This window comes from Onychomys torridus, chromosome 19, assembly GCF_903995425.1.
Source record: "Onychomys torridus chromosome 19, mOncTor1.1, whole genome shotgun sequence".
NCBI classification, from domain to species: domain Eukaryota; kingdom Metazoa; phylum Chordata; class Mammalia; order Rodentia; family Cricetidae; genus Onychomys; species Onychomys torridus.
Window position 1 is genome coordinate 53,459,609 of NC_050461.1, and position 13,014 is coordinate 53,472,622.

Here is a 13,014-nt window from a genome sequence, read left to right on the forward strand (position 1 = left end):
ACCTTAGCAGAGCCTCCTGCTCCCCCATCTCGGGCCGGCCTCGCTCGATCGGCTCACCTCTGGGGAATCAGTCGCTCGGAGCTAAGGTAGCCGGACTTGTGCATCTCCTTGTTATAGTCTCCGAACTTGGCCTGCACCGCGTAGGATCCCAGAAGCACAGCTGTCTCCGGGGGGCAGTAGATGTCATCGCTGAGGATCCCCTCCTTGACCTGGAGGAAGAACAGCTTCTGCGTGATGTCCTGGATGAGCTCCTCAGCCACATCCTCGGGGTAGAACTTGGCCCGGAATTTGAACTGGACAGGGTTCTCCTTCCGAACCTCTTGTGCAGACACCTGTGTGAAAGAAGGCAGTTCTCAGTACCAACTCCAGGCCATTCCTGAACACCAGTAATACAAAAGTTATTATACAAGTGTTGTTGTTATCATTTGAGAGTATCCCGGGCTTGCTTCAAACTTGCTGCGTTACGGAGGATGGTCTTGAGTTTGATACGCCTGCCTCTGCCTCCTGAGTCCTGGGATTAAAGGCATGACCCACCATGCCTGGTTTATGCAGGGCTTTATGAATGCTAGGCAAGCATTCTACCAACTCAGGCACATTCCCTAGCCCTGAAACTCATCATTGTAGCATGTGATGTAATAAGTTAGTCCAAAGCATCCTGGCTCTGCTGGAAACCTAGCTACTGGACCACAGGACCAATCACCCCATCGACATTTCTTAGGACAGTGCTATCGATCCCAGAGAACTCACTTAGGAAGGACCCCATGTCCTTCCCGCTGTGACCTGCCCTGAGCCAGCCTGTCCCGGACCACGAACTGACCCCCATACTTCGCCATTTCTCCACTCTCACCCTTACAGTGACATGGAAAATGAGGTGGAGGGGACAAAAGCACAGCCTGCCCAGGGTCTGAAGAAAACGCACTTAGCCGGTGTTTTCATTACTAGGAGTGAGGGTGCTCAATCTTCGGAGCTGGAAGATAATTTACTGTAGACTCAAACAAAACAGCAGGTTCTGACAATATGGTGGGTGACTCATGAATTCTAGATTAATCTCATGAAAAAAACAAACAAACAAACAAAAAAACCAACCCGGGCCAGGAGGCAGTTAACCATCACCTGCCCCAACAGGGGAGCCGGGGGAGGAGCGGAGGATCTAACTCTAGTCCACAGCCTTCCTACCTAGAAGCTAGCAGCCTCTCTGTCTGTAAAAATCTCCACACAAATAACAAGGCACAGAAAGGCAGACAAAGACGTAGTTGAGGCATTCTGGTTTTGGTGCCCACAGAAGCAGATCCGCTCCCAGTTAACAGCCTGCAAATGGTTAACTCTGACTTACCTTTTTATCAAGTTTCAACCATGTAAGAAATCCTTTATTGTCCACATACTGGAGGCCAAAGTACCACACCTCCCTGAGGCCGATCGTCTTTACCACCTGCGAGAGAGTGAGAGGCCACCATGAGAAACACCCTCACACAGGCAATGGCAGCCAGCGGGTGGCCCCCCATGTGCTCAGCAGTCCCCAGAGAGAGACTGGGACTCTGCCTGGTACAGCGAACAGGCAGTCTCAAGCTTAACCTCTGACCCAGAGATGTCACGTCGAAGTGCAAGTGACATATTTCAGCCTGAATCTGACCAGATTCAAGGTTATCTCTAGGTTTCACCAACTCACCCCCCCCCCACACTTTACTGCAGCCTGCGATGAGCACGCAGCACCAACAGCCCGCCTCCAGGAGTGTCCAGGCACACCGCCTGTGTCAGGATGCTCAGGTGGGAGACGGCTGAAAAGGACCAGCACAGCACGCGGCCCATGGAAATGACGACACACATACGCTCCCACGCTCCCATTCCATCCCACCCCACACACACACCCCTGCAACCCCTCACACACACTAAAAAGAACTAAGTCCCAAATCTTAGATGATAGAATCTTAAATGCCATGACAGGAAACATTAAACCTTTAAAAAGGGTTTACCGTTCTCCTCCTGGGAGTTCCCGTGATGTTTCAAGGGACATACTAGACTGACCGAACACACTAGAAACCACATGGGAAGCCAGCTGTTGATAGTACACACCAAATCCCAGCTTTCAGGGGTACGAGGCAGGAAGGGTGGGAGTTAGAGACCACCACAGGCTACATAGTGACATGTCTCGTCTTTCTTTTTTATTTTATTTTTTGTTTTCCGAGACAGGGTTTCTCTGTGTAGCTTCGCGCCTTTCCTGGAACTCGATCTGTAGCCCAGGCTGGCCTCGAACTCACAGAGATCCTCCTGCCTCTGCCCCCCAAGTGCTGGGACTAAAGGCGTCTTTCCTAAAAAGGGAAACCATATACTTACTCACAGGGCAACAAGGAAGGCTGGCCAGGCCTGTCGCCTTCATCAGTGGAGGGGCAGACGCTGGCTGCCACTCCAGTCTCTGCTTGTTAATGGCCGTGGGCCGCCTTGCCGATTCTCTCCCTCTGCCCACCCCACAAAACAGCGGAGCTACACCACACCCAAGATTTTACCACGGGATGCTGTGAGGGAAATGTGGCTTCCTCCACACACTGGCTCCCAGGACTTTGTGAAGCCTGCGCCCTTGTCCTGACTGTAGAAGGACTTGATGTCCATTCCTGCCGACTTCTACTCTCCACAAACCAGCCTTATCATCGGAGGTGACCTGAGGTTGCGCAACAAAGTCCTGCCCACGTAACAAGCGGGTGTCAGCCCTAATCTACCCTTTTCACTTCACCTGCCCAACTGCAGCCTCAGCCTGGTCCTGAGCTCCTAGTGAGAAAGTCCTGTCCATTCCACCTCCCTCTCCATGGCTCTAGGCTTCCAGTGACTTCCCAAGTGCCACCACTCAAGAGTCCTCTCTCCTGCACTGTGTGGATGGACAGGTCAGTCAGTCTGCAAGCATCCCGTGCAGCCAAGGCCACTGCTCTCAGTGAAGAGCTGCCCCCATTGCCCTGACTTGCCACTCACTTCCTCCTTACTGTTCCCAATGAATGGGCTTCCTCCCAGGGGCATGTTAAACAGCCTCCCCTCGTACATTCTGAAACCACCCCATAGCTCATAGGTCCTCCCTAGAGGGAAACCCACACTCCCACAAAGCCATCCATTTCCGCTGCCTTCAAGGTCCTATGATTCTTCTCACAGCCTCACCCACAGGAGCGTCTCGGCAGCTTGGGGGCTGACCCTCGCCTCTGCCTTGGGAAGGGTTTGGGTGACAGGCTTTATGACACAGCACAGGGGCGCCTGATTCAGCCAACTGAGCAGCAGCTGAAGTGCTGTGCCCCATCCCTCCTGTCCCCACAGAACATCCAATCCCAGTTCTTGCTCCACATGGCTCTCCAGCTAGAGCCCAGTGCCCCGCAGCAGCCTGGACTGAGAGGCAAGAGGCCGCTGCAGAGACAGGGTGGTGGGGTGCTGTCACGGGGGGTGCTGGCATGCCCATGGTCTCTTTCGCTTGGCTCCGTCAGGCTGGAGGGTCTGGTTCTGGAACAAGTCTCCTTCCTTGGATCTGTGACCTTGGTCTCATCTCTCCACTCACAGTACAGCTTCCGGCTCTGCTTTGGAAGCAGTTTTGCCTGTGGCCCCACCACTCCTTCGCTTCTAAGGAAGAGGGGTGGCCAGAGAGTCTAAAGTGATCAGGTCCTGGACATGGCGCCGCGCGGCACTCAGTGGCTGTGCCCGGCTTCCCCTGGGAATTTCAGGGTGACCTTTAGATTTCATCCTTAATCTAGCCTCACCTCAGAGAAGAAAGTATCTTAAATTTCACTAGAAGAGAACCACCTTCAAACAATGGTGACCGGCAGCCAGCCCTGCCGAACAGGTCTGGGTACGCCCTGGCACCCAGGGTTCTGCTGCAGGGAAAGCCACTTGGCACTACTCTGAGTGAGCTCCCTCTCCAGAAGCCTGGATGGAGCATGGGCAGTAATGCTGAAATGCCCTTCCTGGATTTCCCCAGCACCAGAGCTCATTTTCAGGCTTAGACCTTGAATGTAGAGTGCCACCCCCCCACCCCAGCCCTCCGTGGCAGTGGGGCCACTTGGGACTGCAGGTCCTGGATCAGGTGCTGTGTGCCTCACCTTGCTCTGGCCTTGTGCCCCAGACCCTTGTCTACTACCTAGAGCTTGCTCTCATCTCTCTCTGCCATCCGCCTCAGGCCTCAGGAGGCACAGGACACAGATGCGCCTGCCTTACTTACTTCCTCCAGACCAAGCCTGTGCAGACCCCACTGAGGGCCTGGATGCCAAGGGCGAGCTGCTGGCCAGCACGGCACAGTTACCTTTGGCGTATCTCTCGCCATTATCTGGGCCCATCTAGTCTATGAAGCTGGGCAGAGAGCAAAGAGGTAAGGGAGGTTTCCTAAGACCTACCACGTGATGGGATCAAGAGGTGCCCTTTCTCCCCATTCTACGTGAGAGTCATGTAGAACATTCTGGAAAAGCTGCTTTCCAAAAACCAAGTGTTCTGCAACGAAATCACCTGTTGGAACTGGCTACCTGAAGTGTTTTGTTAAGAAACAGAATACAAATATAGGATATTCTGTTTCCTCACGAAAGCAAGTGGGACCACAGGGTTGATGCACTTAGATCCACTCCAGGTGTCAGAAGGCTCCACCACACCCTTGTCATGGTGCTCACATTAGCAAAGCTGCTTCTGTCTCAACCACAGAAGAGGAATCTAAATAAAGCAGAGGCGGCCAGCTATGGCCCAGATCTGGCCTGCTGACTGCCTGTGTGGCCCAAGGTAAGAACGGGGTTCTGGTTTTTGAAAGTTCAGGAAATCCCTTTTAAAATGCGGTGCCCACATCGTTTTTTTGTTTGTTTTTTTTTTATCTGAACAAGGTCATCAATGCCTGTGCTCACAATTCATGGATTTGCGGCTGCTTTCCAGTAACAGTGGAAAGAATGAGCAGTTATAACACAGACCACATGGTCTTCGAACCTGAAAGGGTGACTATCTGGCCCTCTGCAGAAAGAGCTTGCTGACACGTGACACACGGCTGTCAGACAATGCTAGATAACGTTTTCTAGCCCATGTTGGGAAGGGCTAAACCATTTAACAAAACTGTATTTGGAGCAGTGTTGCCATGAAAAACCCCAATATCTAGGGAGTGTTGTCAATGAATAGCTACTTAACAAAAAGACCTGACTTCATGGGTGTTTCACGGTAGATGTGACCAAGGTCTAAAACAGCACTCTACTTTCTCAAAAGCCCTGTTTATCCGTTACCCGGAGTGAACCAAACAAGATAATCTACTTAGAAGATCAGAGGGGGTTGGTCCCTGACAGATGTCTCCTAAGTGGTCAATTCCCCCTCCCAAAGCCGGAGACTGACCTGATCGAAAAGCTGTTTCCCGGTGGTGTTTGGCTGGATGGCAAACTCCAGCTCTGCATCCATGGTGGTCACCCGGACGTTGATCTGGAAAACAGGAAGAGAAACCTGAATGTCCCTGTGCCTTCTTCCCCGGTGGGGCCTCCCACCGAAACCCAGAGCTGCTTGGCAGTGGGGCTGGCGCACACACACTCCTCTGTAACATCTGTCCGCGCGCCAGTCACCAAACACCTGCCGCAGGTCCTAAACGAGGGGCAGCTGACTGGAGCCTCAGCAAGCACAGGGTCTGGGTTCATATGCGGCCTTCTTGCCTCAGTAAAGCACACTGGTGTTGAGGTCTGCACAAGAGTCGGGTGAGGCAGGCAGGGCTCCTGAGGTACCAGCCGGAGGTTCACACCAAGGCAAAAGGAGGGGGGAGGGGCCATGTGCCAGACAGTTTGGGGGACGTTAGAAACTGAGAGAAAAGGGTGCAATGAGCAAATATCAAAACCAAGGAGGTCAGAACAGCACGCAGCCATTTAGGACGCTAATTATGATGCAGAACGGGGGAACGGCATCTATGAAAACCGTGGCAAACAGTGCAGAATCTATCAGTGCGAGCACATATGTTAGATGTAAGAGGAAGGCAGGGTTGGTGCCCTCCTCCCTTAGGCTCCCCAGCGACTGGGCATTAAAATGCTCTACTCTCACCCTGCTGGGGTTTTTTCGTCTCTGGTTTTAGACACGTTGGAGCTGGGAGGGCTGGCTCACCGGTTCAGAGCATTTGTTGCTCTGGCAGAGGACCCAGGTTTAGTTCCCCAGCACCCACATGGCGGTTCACAACCAGCTATAACTCCAGTTCCAGAGTATCTAATGCCCTATTCTGACCTCCAAGGGCACCAGGTGTGTGTGTGTGTGTGTGTGTGTGTGTGTGTGTGTGTGTGTGTGTGTGTGAACTTTAAATTTTTTAATTAAAAATAAAGTCAAGACAGTTCCCACACCTTGCGCTTGAGAAAACCCAGGCTTACTAAGTACAAGAAACCTTCTCGGTGGCTTTTCCATGTCACCCTCCCACAGGGAAAGACCACAGCACACAGCGGCTGGGATGCAGACAGGGCCAGAGGGGTTTCTTCCCAGCACAGGGGCCCTGACGTGAGGACAGTATTTAGTCCACACAGCTCAGTATCCAGTAGATACTGGATGTAATAGCAGAGAGCGGGTGCCAGATGCGAGTTCCTTCGCCAGAAACAGATTTTGTCTGCTTTCTCTCTAGCGTGGCAGCACACACATTTAACCCTAGCACTAGGGAGGCAGAGGCAAGCAAATCTCTGAGTTTGAGGCAGGCCTGGTCTACATACCAAGTCTCATCATGCAGGGCTACACAGTGAGACACCCCTCTAAAATACAAAAACAAAAACCAAGAAGGAAGAAGAGGAGGAGGAAGAGGAAGGGAAAAAAACAAAAGGTTTATTGGACAAACCAGGGGTCGCTTTAACGGACACCCCAGAGGCCCGGAGCACTGCTGGCTGGCATCATGCCTGTGTGGGCTGCAGAGACAGCTCAATGGATACAGTGCTTGACATAAAAGTATGGGGACCAGAGTCTGGTACCCAGACCCGCTGGAATTGGAGAGCCTGGAGAAACCCTGCCTCGATAAATAGAGTGGCTAGCAATCAAGAAGAGTACCACTTCAACTTCAGGCCTTAGCAGGTATACACAGACACATGTGCATCTACCCATATGTATGTACCCACATTTACAAATACATACACACAGTTGATACCAACCGTTCTGAAAACTACCTGAAACACATTATTAGAAATTTAAATGTAATACCCATCTCCCCCTTGAGGCTTTTTTTTTTTTTAAGATTGTCTCACCAGAACTCACATACTGGCCTCTAACTCATGGGCAATTCTCCTGCCTCAGCCCAGACTGTAGGCATGTGTCACCACATCCAGCTATGCGCTATCTTTAGGTTCTGATTAGGTTTTATTCTAGTCAAAGTTCAGTCAACTCTGAAAGGAAAGCTCCCTAAGTACTTCTGCTGATGTAGGCTATTATCGCTCACTCGAGTGTGGGAAGTGGACTTCTCAGACTTGCTCAGGTCTGTGTGAATCTGTGACTCCATACCTCCCACTGCAGGAGCCTACTCTCCAAAGCTGCGGCGACAAGGTGATGGCTCTCCACCAACCCTATCCGAAGGGACAATCCCTAGGCCTGACTGGACATACACCAGGATTTTAAGAATCCTTCCTAAACCAGGTATGGTGGCGCATGCCTGTAATCCCAGCACTCGGGAGGCAAAGGCAGGAGGATCTCTGTGACTTTGAGGCCAGCCTGGTCTACAGAGCGAGTTCCAGGAAAGGTACAAAGCTACACAGAGAAACCCTGTCTCAAAAAACAAAACAAAAACAAAAACAAACAAAAAAAGGTCCTCCCTAAGGTGCCCAGTCAATATTAACATAAGTATAGATTCATATATACAGTGCCATCTCCACAATCTTGATAAGACCGATACAGGTAACAGACCGGCTAGTGAGCACAGTCCTGTCCACGGCTGCACTGCTCTCAGTTGGTGAGCATGTGCTGCTGCTCACCAGTCACGGCCAGGAGCTGAGGAAGCTGCTGGCATCAGGACAGCATGGTGATCCTTCTACAAGACCACCCCAAGCACCACAGATCCGTCAATATCCCTCGGAGCCAGTTCCCAAGCACATGCGTTCCACGTCACTGGACCTATAAGAAGCACTACTCCCCAACTACACATATTCCCAAAATACAGTACACACCGCCTTAGTCTACAGCACACTTGACTATTTCGTGTTTAGTAAGACCAGTAGGATTGTTTCTAGTGTATAATAAATCTTAAATAACGTGTTGCGACGCGGCATAAACTGCCATCAAAATTTAAATGCAACCTTTAGTAACATAACAGGACCATTCACATACACATTATGGGAGGGAGCCTGAGAGAAATCAGCAACAATTGAGGACACTCCAGCTTCTCCTTTGTGCCCCCTGATGATGATGGGTTTGCATGGTAAATGATGGTTTTTAATGAACTCAGAGGATCTGGATGCATCTGGAGCCTGAATGGCAAGGATGTCATGGAAATAAAGGAGAAGTAAATGGTCCTGTTGACAGGAAGATGGTTCCACAAAGAACTCAAGGGACTTACAACTCCAAACTGCCTGCAAAGAGCGGAGAGCAGAGGGCCTGTGGCAGTTCTTATTGTCTGGATAATTTACATCTCAGACTTGTCAAGAGCAGTGCTAAAGGGCTGTGGTGCAGCTCGGAGATCCTAGTACTTGGGGTCCTACATATGCATCCCAGAATTGCCAAGACTGATGTCAGCATAATCACTTGTATATGCATGCATCACAAGCGCTGCGCGCGCGCGCGCACACACACACACACACACACACACACACCCCTCAGTCACTTAAAATCCAATCCCAACATCCAAAAAAGAGGATTTACCTCAGGGATGACAAAGTACTCTAAAGTATCATCCCTATCTGGGATGGTGGTAGGGGGGGGGGATACCTCTTGTGCACCCACCCACACACACATAATTGTGAGGTTGATGTAAGATATTTCATACCTAGGGTTCTAAGATGTTAAAATCCCTAAACTACCCGACATAATCACACTAGCTGCTTACGATGGAAATGTATGGGTAAGTCCAACTACGTAGCATCCTTCAGGTTGGTAATAATGGAGTCTTTCAATAGCTTCTTGCTGTTAGAACTTGGGAATGACTCATCTTTATTTTGGTTTTCCAAGACAGGGTTTCTCTGTGTAGTTTTTGCGCCTGTCCTGGAACTCGCTCTGTAGCCCAGGCTGGCCTGGAACTCACAGAGATCTGCCTGGCTCTGCCTCCCAAGTGCTGGGATTAAAGGCGTGTGCCACCACTGCCCAGCAGAATGACTCATCTTGACATGAGATGGCTCAGCAGGTAAAGCCACCTACCACTAAGCCTGAGCTAGGTCTGAGCTCCCAGACTCACATGGTGGAAGGAGAGAACAGACTCCTCAAATGTGCCCTCTGACCTCCACGAGTGCACCAGTAGCAGACGTGCACAATCCCTGCCCCAACAACACAAATAAATGCAATTTAAAATTAACTTTAATTAAAGTTAAACTTTAAAAATCCTTTTTAAAGGAGGTTATCTTGGACACAAGCTAGGTCAGCATGGTATTGACAGTATCAGAGCCCCATGAAGAAAGTGGGCTTCTAATAAATACATGTATGTTTCACAGTGATCCTAGTTAGTGGGTGGCCCCAGGGCAGCACAACTCAGGTGACTGACTTTGGTGGGAAGGGCCAGTTTCTCATTACTGCCAGAACATGGTGCAAGGTTTTCTTTAAACCAAACCACCTAAAACTGAAAACGGGAATGAACCAAGGTTTTATTTCTAAAAAATAAAGATGAAACTAACCAGTAAAAATTAAATTAGAGAAAAAAAACTTTGTGGTTTTGTTTTTGCTCTTAATGAAAAGCAACTAGCATTTCACAAGTATTCACAGGGACCACTCAAACACACGATGCACACGTTATTTAGGATCAGAACAGAACGGTGGCCTGGCCAACACTACTCCACCCACCCTCTGCTTTCTAAATCTTTTCAAAGTATTCTGTTTGTCATGCTAGGTTAGCTCAGCTTAAACCTACTGTCCCCAGAACTGAGGAGATTCACAGGCCTGGTCCTACTGGTGGGTACCTCCCATGTCCTAGGCTTATTCAAGACGTATAGGCATCTGTGGGCACCATGAGCAGAGAGCAGCTGGGCCTCCCAGGAGTCTGCCCCTTCCTCTGCCTTGGGTGGGTTTCATCAGCTTCCTTGGAACTGCTTCTTAAATGTCCAGCAGTCAGTCTCAGAGTCTAGGAACCTGTATCTTCCTTTTGTTATTTTGAGACAAGGTCTGGGTATCTTAGCCTAAGTTCTTCTAGAACTCATGACCCTTGACCCCCCCCCCCCCAGAGCGCTGGAGGTCACAGGTGTGCGCCACCACATCTGGCTCAGGGATTCCTATTTCTTAAAACTACGTCAAGAGTTTCTAAGGGCAGGCCGAATGCAGGCATCAGCAAGACCCTGGCAAGAAGGAAGGTGTTGCCAGGCAGTGGTTCACGCCTTTAATCTCAGCACTGGGAGGCAGAGGCAGGAGAATCTCTGTAAATTCAAGACCAGGGGATGTACAGAGAGTTCCAGGACAGTCAAGGCTACACAGAGAAACCCTATCTCAAAATAAAATAAAATAAAATAAAACGAAGGACTGAGTCCTTGAACCCAGAGCAGGAGATGCTCTGTACTTGGGCCTCAGTCACCTGATCTGAAAAGGGCCAGTCCGGAGTCCTGTCTCCCTTAGGTCTGAAACTAGGTGCAAGTTAGGTCAGTGTTCTCAGTTGGCTGGGGCTGGTCCAGGGGAATAGGGTCTGTCCAGAGACATGGCTCTGAGGGTGCAGATGGCCTGCCTGCCTTCTCTGGAGCATGCAGATGGAACACAGGACAGCCAATAACATCACCTGACCATAGGGAAGACACTAACCAACAGAGGCTAGTAACAAGCAACCAGGAGAACATGTGCATGGACACCTACTTAATTTTCAGAATGACCTTTCTGGGCAGACAGGCTACAGGGCTAGCTGACCTGCTTCTGTGCCTCAGAGATTAAAGACGTAATCACCCAGCCCAACCGGGTTTTGTTTTGAATAAACCAGTAGCAGCTACCCTGTTAAAGAAAAATAAACTCGCCTCCCCTTTGCTGGTCCCTCAGTCACCGGGCAGAATCTCTTTCTGGTCTCCCCTCCCCATCTCCCCACTCCGGAGTGAGTGGGATTCCCCACCTTGAAATATGCCTCATGCATCTCCTGGCCACATCAGTGGCTGTGTGGTCCTCTAGAGAGTTATGTGACTTTAAAGAGAATAGGAAGACACAGGGATGGGCCATGTCCCAAGGTCATGTGAATGTGGAGTAACTTTGTTTAGTTAAGGCAAACTGAAATTCCACGATGGCCCAGGCTAGTATTCCCAGACTCGGTAGCCCAGGGGCATCTCAGGGTTAGGGTTAGGGTTATGGTTAGATGCAAAGTTTTTCAGAATGCACTGTGAAAAACACGATTTCTGGGTTTTTACAGTTTAATTATCAAAATGGTATCTAAAACACCTTCTAAGAGACTAAGGAAAAAACAGACGGACCTGATGATGGTGAAACCTTGTACCATCTCTCCTATCTCTCCCACATGTAATTGCCGAGTGTGACTTATGCCAAATTATCTCCTGGCTCTTTCTCTGGCCTTGGTAAATCAATCTTGTTGCTCAAGTTTCCTTTGGGAAATGTCACTGTAGGACTTGAACTTAGCTTAAGATTTCTCACTCACTTTTGTTTGTTTTGGTTTCTGAGACAGGGTCTCTCAATTATGTAACCTTGGCTGCCCTAGAATTTGATTTATAGACTGGGCTGGCCTTGAACTCACAGAGATCCTCCTGCATCTGTCTCCCGAGTGCTGGGGTTAAAGGCGTGCGCCACCACCGCCCAGTTTCTACACTCCCTTTTACAGAGTAAGTGCAAACACATCAATACAAGCTCTGACAAAGGGATCATTCTAGACTGATTCCACCACACACAGTCACGCGACACACAGTCACGCGACACACAGTCACGCGACACAGCCTTCAGGGAGCCGACTACAGGCGAACCCGTGATTTTTCTTCTATATTCAAGTATCGGGAATGCCATGGAACAGAAAGGAAATTCAAAAAGTGGCTTCTGAATGTTTGGGTTTCAGGCAGGGGGTTCGGTGGTAAGACAGCACCCCGTTATCACACCTGTCTGGGCCCAAGATTGCGCTGAGCCCAGCCTTCCTTATCAGTGCAAATGTCAGTGCTGTCTTCCAGCATTCCAGCCAGGACTTCCACGTCAGCAGCTTGTAACAACCTCACGGACTAGGGTAGGACCTCTGCTGTGCTTGAAAATGGTCGGAATAGGAAGCGGACGTAGTAACATTCTCCCACGGAGGGAGGAAGGGGGTGTCACGGATGACATCAGATGAATGTTTACCTGCTGTTTCAGGCTACTTGATTGGATAATGGAGCCAGGTCTGTATTTTCATTTTCATGTTGACTCAATGCTTTTTTTTTAAAGAGCTTTGAGGAAATATAATTTACATGCCATAAAAATTAACCCATTTGTAATGTGCAATTTGGGCTTTCTATCATTCACAGAATTACATTACAAACATTGTTGTCAAGTTTTAGTTAATTTTAGTTTTTTTTGGTTTTTTTAGACAAGATATTGCTACATAGCACAGCTGGCCTCAACTCACAATCCCCCTGCCTCAGTCAAGGATTTCAGGTGTGCACTGTCCTACCCAGCTGGTTTTAGAACGCTCTCAACCACCTTAAAAAGAAACATGGTGCCTACTAGCTAGCATCACCGCCCCCCCCCCCCCCCCCCGCGCCCCCCCCCAGTATGCTTAAGCCTCCAAACCTTGTGGACCAATAGCCTATTTTCCGGCTCTATGATTTGCCTATTCTGGGTATATCAGATAAATGAATCTCCTGTCTATCGCTCAGCACATTTAAGATCATCTCTGTTGTACACGTATTAGTACTTCATTCCTTTTTATTGCCACATGACATGCCACTGTGTGGACCCATCCCTTCCTCAACCCACTTGATGAATGACTGGGTAAGCATTTTATTTGTTAGTCTG

At 49.7% G+C, this 13,014-nt stretch overlaps 1 protein-coding gene across 1 annotated transcript in view; it reads right to left on the reverse strand.

Moving 5' to 3' along the window:
- Ezr (ezrin) overlaps positions 1-13,014 on the reverse strand; it is a 44,167-nt gene that overhangs the window by 16,339 nt on the left and 14,814 nt on the right. Inside the window, exons 2-4 of the mRNA XM_036169137.1 lie at positions 5,320-5,403; positions 1,334-1,429; positions 58-332 (exon numbers count right to left, since the gene is read on the reverse strand). Of these exons, the coding sequence (XP_036025030.1) occupies positions 58-332; positions 1,334-1,429; positions 5,320-5,403 (455 nt within the window). The remainder of the gene's footprint in view (positions 1-57; positions 333-1,333; positions 1,430-5,319; positions 5,404-13,014) is intronic.